The following is an 18,505-nucleotide window of genomic DNA, read 5'->3' as shown; positions in this document are numbered from 1 at the left end:
AAATGCATGACTGTATTCACCCGGCTCAGTCCCAGTGAGCAGCAAAGAGCTCCATGGTATGAATTGCTACACTGCTACTGAAAATGGGAGACCAAGTGATGAAAAACACTTGACTCATGCCGGTGTGAAAGGGAAAGGCTACAGTATGCTCTTGGGGAATTAGACACTGGAGAACCCAGAGGAGAACATGCTGTCGAAAACAGGGATCTGCATTAAAGAGGGCACAGTTTGCTACTTGGTTTAGGGAGTGATTTGTTAGGATTGGAAGCAGGGCAGGTGCTGAGCGACCATGCCACACCCCACCCTTTGGACGGCCCCTGCTGAAAACTGCAAACTGCCAGGGGTGATGCCCAGTCAGGATTTGCATCACTTCTCGCACTGATAATCAATGGTCCTGCAGCTTCCTCCTGCAGAAAGGGACATGATGTCTCAAATCCACACAAGCAGAAACCTTGTCAGATGAAGGGCCTCATCTTGACCCTGGAATGATTTTATTGCCACCTTCAGTAAGAACAGAATGAGGCCCTGACACACAAGCGAAATATAAACAAGGAGACTACAACCAAGGCCACAAGACAGGAACCTGTGCTCCTGGCTCAGTCCCTTCACCGGGAGACTCCTTGCAGAGTCTCCTTGCATTGAGGAGACCTAAAATGGAGTATATTGGAACCGCAGCTCTAATATACTCCAACTGTGAGAGGCAGCCCCAGCCCTAGAGGCCTGAATGCAAACGATCACTCCAACCTAATGCTTTTATCTAGAACAGCTCAGGCCGAGCAGAGTCAGAAGCTTTGCCAGGAGGACAGATAATAGATTTTGTGCTTTATTTCTTGGTCTTCTTGCCCTTGCCCTTCTTCTTCTTCCTTTTTGACTTGAAGAGGGACCGGACCAAGTAGCCTCTCCAGAAGGCCTGGATGCGGGTGGCAGCAAGGGTCATGGTGGTCAACTCTTTCAAAGCCTGCTCCTCCTTCTCCTGACGTATCCTGCGCTCTTCCTCAATCTGGGAATACTCCTGGAGAAGGACCGCGTGTTTCTCTTTCAGCAGGGATAGTTGGACCTTCTCCTTGGCATAGGCAGCACGAACCTCCTCATACTCAGCCTAGCAAGACAACAGATACCAAGTACAGCAGTTTGGAGGGCATTCAGCAGCTCCTCCCTGTACATCCCTGGGTGAAGGTCCTTAAACTCATCCCAAACGCAAGCAGAACCACAACTGGGAGCTGAGCTGAGTCTTTCCAAAGGGACTCAAAAAGGAGGCATGTGCCCGGTACCCAGGGAATTTCATGAGATGCCAGGTCCTAGTATCTTCATGTACCTCTGAAAAATATTCTCATAATTCTCCCTGTGTTGCAAACAGCACCCACACACACGCAGGACAGAGTCCCTTTTGCAGGTGTTCCGTGCAAAAAGACTGCAGTTTGGGTAAGGCTGAGCCTGAGCTAACACCTTTGCTAAGAAGCCATTCAGGCAAGCAGCACTGAAGCCCAGCTAATATGCTGTACGCTGTTGAAAGCATGAGAAGTGCCAGACCATGTCAGCCTGGAAAAGTCCAAGGACAGGTATTTTTAATGATGCTGCTACACTTCCAAGCTCAGCAGCAGTTTATGCCTTTCCTAATGCCTTTGAGGAAGCCACACAGAGAGGGAAGATTAGGGGAATCAGCAGTGTTAATGTGTGTCTCTGCCTTATCAAGTTCTGCCCCAAACCTTCTGTGACGTGGTGCTCCAGCCACCCAGCATGCAGGAGACCAAAATAATCCCATTGTTAAGCATCTGACACGGGGGGATCACTTCCTACTATTAGCAGCCGGCTTCTAGGTCCCTGCCTACATTTTGCTTTGTTAGTAATCCAACAGCTTTTATCCATCTCCATAACCTACTTTTTGCTTTGTTAGCAATCCAGCAGCTTTTATCCATCTCCATAAATAGGGCAAGAACAGGAAAGCAACTAGGGCCTTCTCAGAGGTGAGGTTGCGGGGTGTTGATGTGATTCTCAGACTGCTGTGGTTAAGTTGGATGCCAAGGCAGCGGTATGCAGGTTGTTATGTTTCTTAGTGCTTAGCGCATCTCCCAAGGGGGGCAGCAGAAATTGGACGTGAATTAGGGGCCAACAGGATTGAGGATTGAAGCAAAACTGAAAAACCTGTTCCCTAGCATCGGGTGGGCATGTCTTACAGAACATGGCAAACCACTTTCCCCCAGATACTGTGGGATTTAGCAGTGGATGTAACTTTTTCTGAAGTCAAAGCAGCAGAGAACTCCTAACACCTAGGCAGGACAAAGATACCTTTCCTACAAAAGCCTGTACTTCTTTTGGATGCTGAACTGCTCCTCACTTCCATAGCCTCCTGTGTAAGAGCCATGTGTCCTTTTGGACAAGAATCTATCTGAACATATAATTTCACGGGATAGCAAAGCACTCTAAAGTGGATACCTGTTTTTCTCCCATGTCTGTGTCGTATTTCTCGATCCAGTTCACAATTTCCTTCTCCAGTCTGCACTTCCTCTGTAACACAAAACAACAGAGGTTCCTTGCAGGTACCTGAAGCCTGCTAGAGAGTAGCCCGAGTTAGAAAATAATGTAGTTTTGAGCCCCAGCATCATTACATTTGAGCGTAACACCTCCTCCTTGTGGCAAGCTTCCTTCAGCTGACGTATTTTGCTTGCCCTGGTTTGGGGATTCTCATGGGACACTCCCTGAGGCAAAAAGGTCCTATTTGGTGTACAGCGTGGAGCTGGGGGATTGACATGCATCTGAAAGGTGTATTCTGCAGTAGGAAATGAACGTCTGATGGAATGTGGCAAGTCACTGACAAACTGGGGTGACTACCCTAAAATTTAGGCAACAGAGAATTGCTAAACATGAAAGCCGGACAGAAAGTACTCAAAAGATAGTGCCTTTTAAAACAAAGAGATATTTCTAGCTGTAAAATAGCTTAACGGTGGCTATACTGCAGCATAACCAGTTATGGGCCATTTACCACATGCTGCTGTGTCTGTGCTCCCTAGAATCATCAAGAGAAAGATCAGCTAAAGCCCATCACAAGTGCCGCCTGATTTCCTGTATGACACTGACCCAGAATGTCCCAAGGGCTCCCAGGCCATCATGAGGTCAGACCTCAGCTATTTAGACCACACAGGACTACAGGACCTGCTAAAGGGGGGGAAAGGAAACCTCTGTGGTCAGTAAATCTGTCTGCATGAGCATTAGAATGAACCGAGCAACACACCCACAAATACTGCAGTGGCCTGCAGCCTCAAAAGAAACTGTCTGATAGAGCCACTCCATTAAAGGTGGTGTAAACAGGTAGGTTTTGGATTTTGTGCTGCAGCTCTAAGTTGCATGTCATGCTTTGTCAGTGCCCAGCCCCACGGCCACTTTGCTCTACGTCATCCAATGCAAAAGTGAAAGATGCCCCATTACCAGCACGGGTTGTCCTGCCGATGGGAGGCCAATGCTTGCTCGGAGTAAATACCCAGTAGGAGTAATATGAGGGGGGAAAAAACTGCTCTTTTTCCAGTTCTAGATTCTCTGTGCCCATGTCACTAGCATGTTTTGCTCAGGGCAAAGCTGTTGATACAGAGGCCTGAGCCTGCCTGCCATGCCCATTTCCTCCTCCTGTAGCTGCTCAGCACTGTGATAAATCAAATCTCCCCCCTCATTCAACTCAACCCGATGCCTTAGTTTGTGTCTTCAGCAAAGTGCCAGACAACATAGAAACTTCTTAGCTTCCAAGATCAGCTGTGCTCAACCTTGAATACTACAATCAACTCTAAAAGATGGCTTTATATAGAGCCAATATTATGTTTGCTCTGCTTACCCTACACCAAATCCCTTGTTTCTTAACGTACGCCATGCCTGTTTTGCCACAGCCCAGCTGCTCTGCACTTCAACTAGACCACAGTCTCTCTAGCATGCAGTGTCACAGTGCTGTATAAAGGTGTTTTCAGAGTCAAGTCAGCAGGCAGGAGGAGGACCCGTGAGCAGGCTACTTCCCTGCTGTTGCTGCAGGGTTGCTTTCCACTGGAATCAGCAGAGCATGAGGACAGAGCAGGTATACTCTGACAAAAAGCATGTGCATCCTGCCAGGAGCTAGCATGAACCAAGTAATTACTTGCAGCAGCCAGCAACCAGACCTGACAGCGCTACAAAAGGTTTTAAATGTCCTGTTCTAGAGCCCTCCTCCCATTTACCTTTCTGAGAGCCAGCTCTGATGCTCGATGCTCCAGTACAAGTGCACTGAGTTGTGTTCGTAGCCGCTGAATGTCCTGCTGTAGCCTGGTACATTTGGCCTGGGAGGCTTGCAGCTCCTCTTTTTGCTGTTGTTCTCCTTGCTGCTTGATCTGCTGGATGCCAGCCTCGCAGTCTTTGGACAGATCTTGCATGCTGGTTTTGAGGTCTTTGATCACATTGTCCCTCCTGTGAATCTAGACCCAGAAAACAAGAGAAATACCGTTGAGGCATAAGGTGGGCAGAAGTAAGGCACTCTTGCAAAGGTGGAGGAGACCTAAGACAACACCCTGCTGATCAGGTAGCAACAGGGACCTGCCACTGCTGGCTGAGGGAACAGAGTTAGACTTGCACAAGGTGCTTTGGAAACCTTCCCCCACTGCTCCTCTGGCAACCTGTTAGTAAAGGTAGAGAACTGAACAAACCATACCAAGACCCACTGGCACTGCCATCTGAGGAACAGCCAAAATCAGGGCTACCCACAGCTCCCTCAAGCTTTGGATTAGGCTCAGAATGGCTGGCTGGGGGATGCAGCTCAGTGTGCTGCCTGCAAGAGAAATCCTCAGCAGGGACCAGTGAAACAGATTTATTCATTATGCCCTGGACAAGCTGCCAAATTGCACATAAAAATCTCAAGTGTCTCGATTCACGGATCTCCAAGGAGCGGAGAGAATGAGGAAAGCAGGCCCTTGTCTCTGTTAGCACCATTCAATGCAGTAAGCACATGACAAAACCTTCCCCTCTGACCCCTCTTGCAGGAAGGAGAAAGAAAAGCATACGTATAAAACAAAGGATTGCTTGTCAGGAGTTCAGGGGCTTGGATGCTGGCACTGCCCACAGACTCACAGAAAGAGCCTGGGAAATGCCTGTTCATTTGTCTGTATCTCAGCTGCCTTCACTGAAAAAAATGAAGAATTTGTATAATCACATATTAATCACAAATGCTCTAAGGCAGCTAGGATTAGAGCTGGAAGTCACAGAAATGTTGGTTTTAAGCAAGAGTGAAGACAGAGCAGATATTAAAAATGGATTTTAATCAGAGCAATCTCTCCCTGGAATGACTTTTCATCATTTCATCAGCAGTGGATGAAGTCTCATGCTGGAAGCTGGCATTGTAGCCCTGCCAAAACACTACCGCAGTAATTTGTGCCTGTCCTGCAGCTCCTTTTTAAACTCAGTGACTTGTATCATTCAAGTTGGCTGGTGAGAACAGGTTCAAAACATGCCAAATTAAAAAAAAAAGTATGCAATAAGCATTTTTAATTATATTTTACAATGAAAATAGTATCTTTAAATTTAGGATCTGGTTTAGAAATTATTTCCAGAATTTCATCTTTAAGAACTGCAAGAAAGGGATCATTTTTTAGCTTACCAATGTTTTGCTTCAGTAACGCTTTGTTGGAAAACATATTCCCACAGTATCATACCTCCTCCTCTTGAGTCCGGATTGCTGCTGCCAGTTCTGCTTGTAAAGCTGTGATTGCTTCAGTGTTTTTCTTAATCTGGAGGAAAATGTCCTCCTTGATCTGAATCTTTCTTTCCTCTTCCACAGGACTAGTCAGGAGTCTCTCGAGCATGAAATTCCTGAAGTCCCCAAAAGCTTTGATGAACACTTCAGCTGGCGACTTTCTTGCCCAGGCTTCATATTTCAGAATGTGGCAAACTGAAGGGTTGGCCAGTAAGAGTCTCAGTACGTTTCTAACAGAACATTTCAGATGTTGCTCTAGCAAGCAGAGACAGCCCCGTTGCTCCTCAGCTGTCATGGTGTCCTCTTCTTCAGACCTGACAAGCAGATGCTCCATTTCATTTGAAAGCTTTTGGTGCTCAGTCAGGCTGTTTGTGATCTCAGGTCCCAGCATATCAGCAAACCTATCCAGAGAGTTAATAATATGTGGTATCAAACTGCTCATCTCCAGCTTGGCAATTGTCTCATCCAAGACAGCTATGATTCTTTCTGTCTCAACATTATCAGGTTTTAACTGATGTGGACCTAACATCTTCATGGCATCTAATGTGATCATTGCCTTCTCCTGAGTTGCCATGCCCTTCATCAAGGGTTTGTTTCTTTGCTTCACGTCCTGAGATGATTCTTGGAATACAGCTGGATCCCCTGTTGCCATGGCTTCAGTTAAACACTTGTGAGTTGAGTGGTTTTTTAAGGTCTAGAAAGGACACAGCTCTTATACAAGGTGAGATTCAATCAAGGAACTTCAAGGTCCCTCTGCTGCTACTGTCATGTATTCTTCTTTCTTGGATTTTATCTCTAAAAGGAAAACAAGGTGACAGCATTAGAGAAACAATATAAAGTGGGAAAACGTGGGAGTTTCAGATCATGCTGGAGTTCTGCCTGGGTCTGGGCACAGGGCCAGGACATGGGGTTCATGCACCAGAACTGGTCCTTGTCCCAGAAAGGCTGTTGAACACCCATGGGAAGGAAGGAGAGTAATGGGCCACCGACTTTGAAGGGTGGTGAGGAGAAGACTCCCTCCCAACTGTTTCTAAGTAGCAGCTGAAGTGGAGAAGCACATGTTGCAGCTCTGCAGTCCCTAGAGGTGTGTGGAGGCGGGCTTGCAGGTCCCTGGGGCCACCCTGGAGCGAAAGGCAGGGTTCCCAGTGCGAAATCTCTGTCCTTCCAGGCCTGGCACCGCCAGAGGGATGAGGTGGGAAAGGGGATCTGGGTGCCAGGAGGGGCTGTGCTGGCAGGGACAAGAGCAAGAGAGGGCAGTGAGGGGGCAGAGGGCAGCTGCGTGTGGGAGGCTGACTGGGAGCAAAGGGTCCCCTCAGCGTGGGTCTGGGGGAACCCAGGGATTCCCCGGATGTGGGAGTCAGAGGTCGGGGAGGGGGATTCTCGGGGGGGAGGACTCCCTGTGTAAGGGTCAGGAGGCTCGGGCGGGCCCGGGCCGGCATTCGGGGGTTCCTCTGAGGAGAGGCCCGGGGCCTCGGGGGACAGGGGCCTGGGGGGACAGAGGCCCAGCGGGGATCCCGGGGGTCAGGACCTCGGCGGCCAAGGGTATCTCAGGGATCGGCTCCCAGGGGACGTCGGTCCCAGGCTGCCCCAGTCCGTGCAGCGCAGGCGGTCCCGGTCCCGTTCTGGTCCCAGGCCGGCCCCGCTCGCTACCGCCGCGGGCCCAGCCGGCCGCCGCCAGAGTCCCCCGGCTGCTAGGCAACCCTCCCGGGGGCGGGCCTCCCCGGCAGCCTATGGCGAGCGGCTCTGCCCCGCCCCGCGCGGGCCCCACACCGCAGGGGCGCCGATCGCTTGATGGGCAGCGCCGCTGCCCAATGAGACGCCCCGCGGCGGCGAGATGCCGGGACGGGGCGTGGGTGGCCATCTTGGCGGGCGCGGGCGCGGGGCGGGGCGGGGATCCGCGGGCGCGGAACCCAGCGGCGGTTTTGTGGCAGCGGTGCAGCAGAGAAGAGGCATCCCGAGCAGTGTGTGCTCGCAGCAGCGTTCTCTCAGGGATCCCCAGCAGTGCATTGCAGGGAGTCCTAAAAATAAGGCGGAAAATAAAACTTTATGCCCCCCGAGATCAAGTCTCCCAGGCCCTGGTGTCATAAAAGAAGAGCAGGAATGAAAAGTGGAGGGTGTCAGTGAGTAGGTGTCAGGAGCCCTGAGGGGGCTGGCCATGCAGCTGAGCACAGGGAGGGGCACACCAGCTGCCTGCTGGGATGGAGGTGTCAGGAGGACGAGGGCATCAGCCCCGGAGCCATCCCTGGCCCCGTCAAGGGGTGACGTGGGGCCTTGGCCGCGGTTCCTGGTGAGGAGAGCTCACAGAAGGGCAGGGGTGCCACGCTGGAATACATTCCGAGGACTCTGCGTGCTCACACACCTCAAGCAGGCTGAAGTTACTGAAATTTAGACCATGTTGCAATATTAAATAAGGCACAACATAAGAGTCTAGCAGGGATTACAGACACCAGCAACCAAGAAATTACCCTAACTGTACTACTAAGGAACACTGGTTTTATAGGACTCTGCATTCAGGGCCATATAAATGCTAATAAACTCCAGCTGATTAAAATGCTGATGCCGCACATGCCCAATTAGTTAGTTACCCCTTGAATTAGTAATGTCTGCAAAGAACATGTTGGCCCTTGAAAGCTGAGCTCAAGCCCTGCCCTCACCCTGCTGTGCTGTCAGTGAGAAGGGTGCATTCATGGAGACCAGGGTTTTGGTTTCCAGGAGGAAACTTGGCAAAATGCTGAATGCCAGCCTGGGCTCCCAGTGATGCCAGCTCTGTCCTTGGGGGTAGGAGCAAGCATGAAGCAGTGGCGTGGTGGCTGTGGCACCCGTGGCCAGCCTCGTCCCAGGTTTCAGCCAGCCCAGCACCATGCAGCCTTTCCTCGTGTGAGCAGTCCCCTCTATTTCTGTGCATAGCGTGACTGAGCCCATGAATAAATCCCTAGCACTGGGAACTGTGCCCACTGGTCCAGCACGTCGCCAGTAATTAATTATTTCCCCACACAAAGCAGGCTAAGGTCTGATGATGGGAGATGCAGTGGGACTACCAGCGCCAGAATTTTAAGGCCTGGCACTGGTGAGGATGGTTGAGAGGACACCCATGGTGGGGCCAGGCTTGCCCAGGTCTGCTGCTTCCCTGTACAGAGTGGGACCACGGGTCTGGCAGAGACACAGGAGGCAGATGGAACTGCAGAGAGCAAAGTGGGAGCAGACCCGTGTCAGGCTTGATGTATCCAGTTCATTACCTGGCTGGGGGAGCAGTGACTTGCACATGGGCCACCTCCTGCCCTCAGTGACCCATGCAAAGGACCAATTCAAAGGCAACACCGGGATTCAATGTGATGGCAAGTCTGGGTTTGGGTCAAAACGCTGCAGCCACTGGAACAAACCCTAGGCTGGGACATACCCAGCCTGCTGGGGGGAGAAGGGGTGGCTCTAACCACAAGTCTAGGACAGACTGTCCCTCAGCCTCCAGTGAAAGCAGAGCTGTCCAGAAACACCTTCTTGTGCTCTAATTTGGCAGATGGGAACTTGTGATCTTGCTGGATCCAGATCCATGATTTCCTGGCTGCAGGATGATCAGGAGACAGCAGGATGATCAGGACACATGGGATTTAAGCACATAGGGGCCATAAGATTACAAAGGTGATGTGCTGTCAGTTGGATTTTTCCCTCACAGCTGTCAGCCCAGCACAGAGAAGCAGCCCTGAGATGTGGAAAGCTGCTGCTTTTCCTGACAAGGATTTCAGGGGTGAACCCTGACCCCCTGCAAGGCTGCCACCCTGCAGGCATTTTGGCAATTAAATCTGTCTTGAAAAGAATGTCTTTTTGTTTCCCAAGTTGACGAGTCTCTTGATTGCTTCATTTGAAATGGGCCACTGCCCTCCAAGAAATGCACACTTGGGCTTCCTTACAGCTGGGACCTGGAGATCGGATCAGCTGTCTAGTGACTGTCACCAGAGTTGCCTATGCCCTTGGGTGCACAGCCTGCTTGAAGGGACAGAAGGGCCCTTGGGACGCGCAGGGAGAGGATGGAAAGGGTGGAAGGGTGGGTCACATTCAAACCTCCTCTGAAGTAGGGAAGACCTGTGGACCACTGCCACTCCTTCCTGAATTTGGGAATTAGAGACATCCCTGTCTTGCAGGTGGAGATGGGGGTGACGACACGTGCCCAGAGCAGCCTGACTCGTCCTGCAGCTTCACACACCGCTCCAGGCCAGCAGCAGCTCTTCTGCCAGGAAGGAAACCAGATCGATTTGAGAGCTGGGTGAAACATCACCGAACCTGCGTCAATCCCACCTCATCCAGGATGTAGGAAAAACCTCAGATCCATCCTGAAACAATTCACTGCATCCAAACCCACCAGACTGCATCATCGCCCTGAGGCAGAGGTGCCCCAGAATCCAAACTATGTGGGCAGGGGAGCTGTGTGGGGCATGTCCAAGCAGGGCCTGGAGAGACGAGAGACTCTGGGTGCAGGTACAGCCCAAGCACACTGTCCCCCACCGTTTGAGGCCGGCCATGTTCAGACACAAAGGCCTTGTGACTAAACAGCACAAGAACATCAAAGACCTCCCTGACCCCATCTGGGCTTTCACCCACTGTCAGAACCATTCTTCAGATGCTGAATCCCTCTCCTCTGATGAAGGGAAGCAAAGCTCAGCATCTGGGGCCAGGCAGGCTCGGCCGATCAGCTTGGGAGCCCATGATCCACCCCAGCTTGGGTTTCCCCAATGACTTCCATGTTCCTGCTGCCACCCACCCATGCGTGGGACAAGGGAGGGGACAGCAGTGAAGGGGTGGATTACGCCAGTTAAAACAGATGATGAAATGGTGGCGAAAGAGCAGAGGTACACAACAATGCCTTGCTGCAGGGTACAGCACTCCAACCTGGCGTCACTGTAGGGACAGTCCCCTCCTGCCACCATATTTGCTCTGGCAGCCAAAGTGCACCTACAGGAGCGGGCAGAAACCGATTTGCCAATGCGATGGAAAGCATCTTCTCCTGCTCCTCTGCACATCAGGAGCTCTGAAGCCATGAACCCTTGCAGAGCCCTTAGTGCTGAGCTGGAGCAGGCTGTGTCTGGAGGCACATGAGCTGGTCCTCAGGAGACCCTCACAGGAGCCGGTTGTGCTGGTTGCTGTGCTGCACCAAGCCTTGCATCATGCTCTGCTGGGAACGTGTTGCTCTGGCACCACACCAAGCCCCAGGGGAATCTGCAGGGCTGACTGATCCCTGACCACGGCCCACCTGCAGCTCCGGCTTGTGTTCACTCATTCCCATGTCTCGCCGTCAGTGGGATGACGTGTTCCTCGTCTGTATTGTGAGCAGGTCGGAAGGAGTCTGCTCTTCCCCTGGCCCCCAGAGACTGTCAGAAAGGCTCAGACAGGGCTCTGAGAACCTTATTAAAAATAACGTCAGGCCCTTTTCTCAGAGCTTATTTCCTGGCAGAGGGAGAGAGAACATGTAATCACCCTTGCTACATGCAGGATTGTCTGACCTGCATCCTCTGGTTCCCTTGCCAGCTAATTTAGGGTTGAATGTGGGTTAGTTAAAGCATGACGGAGCTTCCCAAGCACCACTTTGGGGGTAATGGTTGCTGCTTCTGCAGTGGCCACCAGGCAGATGAGCCCAGAGAGGTCATTGGTCATGCACAGGACAGGAGACTCATCACACCGAGGGGCACCGTTGGGATGACGTGGGGGAGCTGCTTATCCAAGCATGGCAGCGCAGCAGAACTGGCTGAGCTGGAGAGGAGACCTGTCCAGCCTCCGAGGGGAATTTAAACAGCAAGCAAATCATGAGAAGTGGTGGTTTCACAGCCGTAGGACAGGGGAGGACCACTGGAGGGCAATGGGGGCAGCAGGAGCAGGCAGGGAGGTATCGCTGCCCCTGTGGCTGCATGCTTTGGCCACTGCTCTCCAGAGCCAGGCTGGGAGGAGCTGATCTCCAGCTCCACAGATCTGTACCCTGGGGGTTGCTGACTGCCCTGAACCTTCTCACCACATGCAGGAGGGCTCGTTCCACAAGGGATCCTGGTGCTTTCCAGCCTTCCCACCCTACCTGCCACAGGGTTCGCCTTCAGGAGTGGTGCTCATCTGCCTGCGCAGCTCCAGCACTGCCCACTCCTGCACGGCCAGCATCGGCTCCTGGGCAAGGTCCCGCCGATTCTGCCTCTCTGCCTCTCAGGACACCCAGCCCTGTCACCTGCCTGGGGGAGATGCTGGGGAACAGGACATGCGTTGCTACGTGCAGAACATGAAGCTTTCACCCTTTTGCTTCCTCCATGGCTTCAGGCAGGAAGACAGCTCTGGTGCAGGAGTCATCTCAAAGAAGTAGCAGTACCTGCTGCTGCTGGGAACCCAAACAGACAGCAGGTAGCAGCTAATGTTTTGCTTCTTGGGCTATGTTTCCTACCAGCCTCTTGCAATTGTGGAGGATAACAGTGATGCAGCTTGTACGTAAAACAAGCCCAGTGAAGCAGTAGTGCTGGTCTCAGGATAGACATGCAGGAGCTGCTATTTCTTTCCAACTGCACATTCGTCTCAGCAGTTTACAAAGCTTGTTCCAGGTCAGTGCAAGCTCCTGTGATTTAGCATTCAGTGAACATACAATGTTAATACTATATTTGTGGCCCAAGCTTGAACACATGGGCAGGCAAGGGAGCTGCCTGCCAAGCCAAACACAGGCAGTGCTGCCCTGTGATGAGGCTGAACCTAACCACTCACACCTGCCTGTCACACTGTCTGTACTAGGTCTTGCCTGCATGGGGCTACGGTCAAGTCACCTGCCTGTTCTAACACCGCCCCAGGGCATCCATGAGCACTGTACAGTGTGCCAGACTTGGGATGTATCAGCTCCTTCTCCCCTTGGGAGTCTCTTGGGTGAGGAAAGGGCCCAGGTCTCTGCCCAGATCCTGTCTGCTTGCTTTTACGCACTGAGATTGGAGCTGCAGGGAGAGGAAACATGGGTTATATGTCAGTGCTGGTGCCCTGGGCTGCTTTGATAATTCATCTAATCCTGGGTGGCAGCTGCCCTATGGCTCTGGCTTCAGCTGCTCCCCTGGGAAAGATGCGGGCAGCCCGTACTAGCCCCCTCTGCTCCAAGCATCACCTGGTTCAGCTGATGAGCGCTGTGCTGACACAGCTCCACATTCTTCCAGGTTTGGCTGAAAACAGACCCCACCAGTCGGCACCAAGGTGAACGGTCCTCTCCCGCCTGAAGCCATCTGTCGACACTGGAAGGCAAGAGGAACCCCTCAGAGATCCCCATGGGGAAGCACTGGAGCTGGGGACTTTCCTGATCAAGCCACCATTGCCTTCACCTCCGCTCTACCTAAACAGAGAAACCAGTGAGTTCCTGCAGTAAGGAGTTTGCTGAAGAGACAAGTGTAGTGGAGTTCTTGTCAGCTCTGAGCAAACTGACTTTTAAAAGGGGGAAGACAGATGGGTCTGGATGCGCTGAGCTGGCTGAGCAAAGCTGGAAGCCTGAGAGCACCAGGCTGGGAAGGGGATGGCAGAAGCATGGGTGAGCGGGGACACTGGCTCAGCCAGCAGCACCCTCTGCAGTCAGCTGTGGGCAGCGATGAGACCAGCTCTTCGGGAGGAAAATCTCCCTGGGGCTGTCGGGGACACCGAGTGTGTGATTTTGATAGGCACCTGCCTGCTGGGTCTGCAGCAAGTCCCAGCCTCTGCTCTCCCAGGAAGATCTCAGCTGCTTCCTTGCTCTGCCAGGTGGGAACACGTGTGGGGCTGCAGAGCCAGGCCCAGGAACCAGCTAACGCTGGCAGCCTGCCGTGGTGAACGCTACAGCTCCAACAGCTCCACCGGTTTCGAGGCCACGGGGCTGAAGGTAGGCGAGGCAAGGGCAAACGGGGCCAGGCATCACCCCACGCCTGGTGCTCCTCATACCGGGGTGGCTGCTGCGTGGCAAGGGCAGACTCCTGCCATGGGGACGCTGGGATCAAGGACAGCACTGAGCTGGTGGGCTGGAGGAATGACGACTGGTGACTGGTTTCTCCCAGCACAAGGAGGACAGGGAGGTGCTCAGAAGGGCTGAGCTCTGGCCCTGTCACCTCCACACAGAGGAGCACCGTTAGACAGAGCCCCAAAGCCCCTCTGCTCCCATGGCAAGAGTGGAGGGACATCCCCTGCTCCCTGCAGGGTGCTGGTACTGCTGCATGCCAGGCACCACTTGAGGACTCCCCCCAGCACAGGGTGGGTGCCATTTGAGAGATGGATGGATGCAGCCGTTACTGTAGCAACGGGGATGAACTGCTCCTGGGCTGGCTGCACAGCGGCGCTGAGCTGAAACCGCCCCACATTGAAGTGGAGGCTGATGGAGGGGAGGCAAAGCCGAAGACTCTGAAATCAGAAAGTGGGGAAGCAACAAATGAGCAATCAGTCACTGCTTCTTGTAACGCAAGAACTGGGGATGCATGGTGAATTGGTCCAGATAGTAAGTTTACCACAAACTAAAGGGACTATTTTTTTCACATTGCATTATTAAACTCTGCGACTCATCACCCTGGGATGCTGCGGAGGCCAGACACATACCGGTGAGTCCAAAGGCTGTGGAGGGCAGGTCTGCTGCAGCCCAGACTGCTGAGAGCTGGAGGGGAAAGAGATGGGCTGCAGGAGCCTGGGTGCGCTTTTGCCTGGATGGCACATTTCACAGCTGACAGAGCCAAGAGCTCCAGGCAGTATCCAAACAATAGCTGAAGTGTTGCATGGTAACACACAAATGTCTGGACCAAATCCAGAAGCTCTCACTTGGCTTTAAACCAGTCCTTTTCTCCCAGCATCTTCCCACAAGGAAAACCCCAGGAGACAACCTCCAGGTTCCTCTCTAAAAATCGATGGAATTGCTTGTTGGCATTTCCTTGCTTTTCACCTCAGCACATCTCTTGTTGGCTTTCAGTGCTACCCAAGCCAACTGACGCAGGTACACGCCAGCCAGCATGGTGCCAGCATGGCCCAGGATGTTTCCTGTCTGTCCTGTCCAGCAGCTGTCACGGTGAACAATAGATCCGCATTTTCCTGGATAAACACAGCAGGCAAAAGCTGCAGATGCAGGGCTATGAGGCACTTGACTCTGCTGGTAATTCCTTTTTCCAGCTGGATGTCATCACTAAGGTCTGGTGCAGTATCTGGGCGGCAGCATGGCTGAGGCTGTCCATGAGAGTGGTCAAGAAGGATCTGTCCACGGAGAGGACAGTATGCAGGGCAGGTTTATCATGGGTGTAGGAAGGAAAGACAAGAAGAAGATGCCTTAAATACTCAGGGAAAAAAAAAAAAAAAAAAAAGACTTTATAGATGTGTGGGTTTAAGCCAATTCAGGTGCCAAACCCCAATTTCCTATTCAGTATTTCTAGAGCCTTTCAGCACCGGAGTGATGACTGTGAAGCATCCTTTGCGGGCAGCTTGAGAGGACGCCTTCAGCTCACTGCTGGCCCTGTAAGGCATCGCCATTGCAGGTGGTCTGTTGTTGCCGAGATGTCCCAGAGATGGAAGGCGCTGCTTCTAAAGTCAGGCACCTTCCAGCCTCAGATTTCACCATGTGTGATGTTGCCAGGTGTCTGAGGCCGGCCGAATTATTGGAAAAGCTCTAGTGAAGAAGAAACAGCATTAGTTACTGTTTACAAAAGCCAGAGGTTAGGGAAAAGTTTGTTGTTTCTTTAAAAAAATAGTTTTACAGTAAACCAAGAAGCAGTGTTTCATTGTCAAGGCCTGATGCCTCCAGATGTTTGAGCACTGGGCTGTAATTTGCCAGGTGTGCTGTCCAGATGCCCGAGCTACACCCTTTGCATTGGTCGTGAAAATTCTCTTTAGAAATCCCAGCTGAGGGGGACAGCTTGAAGGTGCTAAGCATTTTTTAATCCAGTAAAGACAAACCTGAGTGAAGACATGACAGCCATCTTCTGATTATTTCCTCGAGGCCACTGGGAAACAAAAAATTATCAGTTTCATTTAAGCAAAAAACGTTTTTTGTTAAGAAAGCCGCAAGGTTGCAATGCTGGCTGGAGGGCCAGGCCACCTCGAGAAATATTAGCATCTCCTTTACTGTCAGTGTGTTGAAAATCAAGTTAGATGAGCGTTTTTCAAGGACAATCAAAACATACTTTGTGCAACAACATGGCAGAGGCCAGAGTGGCCGGTGCCCGTGTCCCTGGCTCCGTGCTCCCGCCACAGCCCGATCCCAGAGCCGGCGGTTGCCCTGAGCATCCCCGGCTCGGGGAATGGGAAGAAGGGGGTCGATCAGCCGTACCTACCCACAGCCACCCTCCGTGGCCGGCACCCACCCATCCCTGCGGTGCCCGCAGGCGCTGCCCTCAGTGCTCCATTCCGCCCCCCGTTTGCCCTGCACTTCTCGAGTCCCCGACCCCTCGCCCTTCCCCCCATCCCTGGGTTCGTTCACCGCCCTGCACCCCGATAGCGCTGCCGCAAACCCCACGAGCCGTGAGACACGCCGGTGGGGCGCTTCCCAAAGGCACAAACCGAGGGCACCCCCACCCCCCCACAGCCCACTCCCTCCCTGCCGGAGGCGAGCGGCCCCCGGCGCCGTCCCCGGCCTCACGGCGCGTGTCGCTGCGGCGGCTGCCCACGGGGACCCCGGTGGGCGGGCGGCGCGCGGGTGGGAGCTCCCCACGGCCCGCAGGGGGCGCTCTGCAGGCGGGGAGGGCGGCCGCGCGCGCCGGGGGCGGGGCGCCGGGGGCAGGCCGGGCCGGCGGGGGCGGGGCTTCCCGGACCCCACGCGCTGCCCGCCCTGCCCGCACCCCGCAGCCGCCCTCGGGCACCGCGCTGCCCTTCTTCCCTGGTCCCCCCGAACTGCTGCTCTAAACGCTTGTGGGAACGTTCAGACTTTTGGGCTTTTTCAAAGCGTTTTACCCTTACCAAAGCAAATGTAAGGCCTTACAGCCACGGCCCACACTGCGCGGTAAAGAATTCCAGAGTGATGCTCGTCTTCGGGTAGAGAGGCATCCTGCCACACCCCTCGCTATGGTCAAGGAGATCTTTGAGCAAAAAGCTCCAAATTTCCAAAGTATCACTCAACACCGGTCTGAAAAAAATGACTCACCTGTCTCCTTGACTGCAATTCATCCGACACAGCTGTAAGAAGCGGGTCTGGAGGGCGGCAGGCACGCTCTCTCACATTCTTGCATCTCAGACCCAATCCATCGCACTGACAACAAACAGCCCACATTGTAAAGCCACCAGCAATGTGGTCATCTGGTTTGAGTGGCCTCTCAACCAGAATTTACTGGGCGAGCAATGACCCTCCTGTCACCTGCCCACCGCAGGAGTAGCACTGGCTTCCTTCCATCCTTGCAGGCATGCAGTGTCCCCAGCATAAGGGGTTTGCATCCCCACCCCCACCCCGGGTCTGTCTGCAAACAGAAAGCTGCCCGTGTGCACAGCACAGATCCAGGGACCCGCTGCAGGACCAAACTGGGTGTCACAGCACAGCCTGGGGCTTGGCTGTAGCCTGGAGCTAATTCACTCATGGTGGCTGCACTGCCCTGAGGTCTTGAAACTCACACCTCGTGTGTGCAGGTGTCCTGGTTTCGGCTCGGATGGAGTTGGTTTTCTTAGTATCTGGTGCAGTGCACAATGTTGATAGCACACTGATAGTCCCAGCTGTTGCTGGGGGATGTTTATACCAAGTCAAGGACTTCTCAGTTTCTCAGGCCCTGCCGGCGGGAGGGCTGGAGGGGCACGGGACACTGGGAGGGGACACAACCGGGACAGCTGACCCCAACTAGCCAAAGGGGTGTTCCATACCATGGGATGTCACGCTGAGTGTATATACTAGGGGAAGAAGAAGGAAGCAGGGGGGATGTTCGGAGTGATGATGTTGGTCTTCCCAAGTCACAGTTACGGATGTGTTTCTAGGCACAACCAGCGTGCCGCAGTGGCAGCAGCTCTGGAGCCCTCCCAGCGCTGCCCCAGCCCCCCCCAGCCAGGCAGCCTGTCATGGATCACCTCCAGCCCCTACATCCGTGATGCAGAGGCTGCCAACAGCTTCCCCCTCTTCTTCACCCACCGCATCAGCACGGTTGTCAACGTCTCCCCGGAGGTGGTGAACACGGGTGCATCAGGTACCTGTGCATCCCCGTGATGGACACCCCCACCGCCCGCATCTCCAGCTACTTCGACTCCATGGCAGCTAAGATCCACAGCATGGGGACACGCGGGGTCAGACGCTGCTGCACTGCACTGCTGGGGTGAGTGGGTCCCCACCACCTGCTTGGCCTGTCCAATGAAGCACCGCTCCATGTCCCTGGGGGGTGCCCACACCTCGGTCGAGCCCTGCCATCCCATCATACAACCCAACAGCAGCCTCTGGCAGCAGGTCATCGGCTACGAGTCATCATCTGCTCTGGCGTCAGCAGGCTCCAAATGATCAGCTCTCCATCGGGGATGATACTCAATGTTTATGAAAATGAAGTAAGAGTAATGCTGCTGCTCTGCGTACAAATGAGCTCTTGTAACCCCTTGGCAAGAAACCAAGGGAAAGCCAACTGCAGTTTTCCCAGATCCATGCTGGAACATTGAAAATAAACTCTTCTCATCTAAGGGGGGTGGAGCATGAAGTCTTTGCCACTGAAAGTTGGGGGATTTGCAATACAACCAGCAAGTAGTGGGGTTTACTATAAATAAAATCAACACAGTTTAAGCTATGCAGTTATTTTTCACACATCATTAGTATCAGAGTCTCAACAGTAACTCCAAAACCATCACGTGTTCAGAGAGTGTTGTTTTATTCCAGCACAAACTGTGCTTCCAATACAGGACAGAAACTAGCTGTGAGTCAGG

General features: G+C 53.1%; 1 protein-coding gene across 1 annotated transcript; it reads right to left on the bottom strand.

The window, feature by feature from the left end:
• Positions 1-472: 472 nt before the first annotated feature.
• Positions 473-7,356, bottom strand: IQCD (IQ motif containing D). Its single transcript, XM_005445148.4, has 5 exons — positions 7,227-7,356; positions 5,658-6,493; positions 4,194-4,427; positions 2,434-2,505; positions 473-1,099 (listed from the first exon to the last, which is right to left on the bottom strand). Exons 2-5 carry the CDS (start codon positions 6,348-6,350, stop codon positions 824-826), a joined length of 1,275 nt encoding a protein of 424 aa, XP_005445205.2. The 5' UTR covers positions 6,351-6,493; positions 7,227-7,356; the 3' UTR covers positions 473-823.
• Positions 7,357-18,505: the final 11,149 nt, after the last annotated feature.

This window comes from Falco cherrug, chromosome 1 (genome assembly GCF_023634085.1).
Source record: "Falco cherrug isolate bFalChe1 chromosome 1, bFalChe1.pri, whole genome shotgun sequence".
Lineage (NCBI taxonomy): Eukaryota > Metazoa > Chordata > Aves > Falconiformes > Falconidae > Falco > Falco cherrug.
Note: the sequence above shows the minus strand (reverse complement) of the source record. Positions and strands in the feature narration are given on the sequence as shown.

What these genes read in the sequence shown, in the direction of transcription:
- IQCD (XM_005445148.4), bottom strand. Translation starts at nt 6,350, where the DNA reads ATGGCAACAGGGGATCCAGCTGTATTCCAAGAATCATCTCAGGACGTG. An exon ending in TCCGGACTCAAGAGGAGGAG is followed by an intron (nt 4,428 to 5,657) that starts GTATGATACTGT and finishes TTCTGGGTCTAG; the next exon opens with ATTCACAGGAGGGACAATGT. An exon ending in CAGACATGGGAGAAAAACAG is followed by an intron (nt 1,100 to 2,433) that starts GTATCCACTTTA and finishes TTGTCTTGCTAG; the next exon opens with GCTGAGTATGAGGAGGTTCG.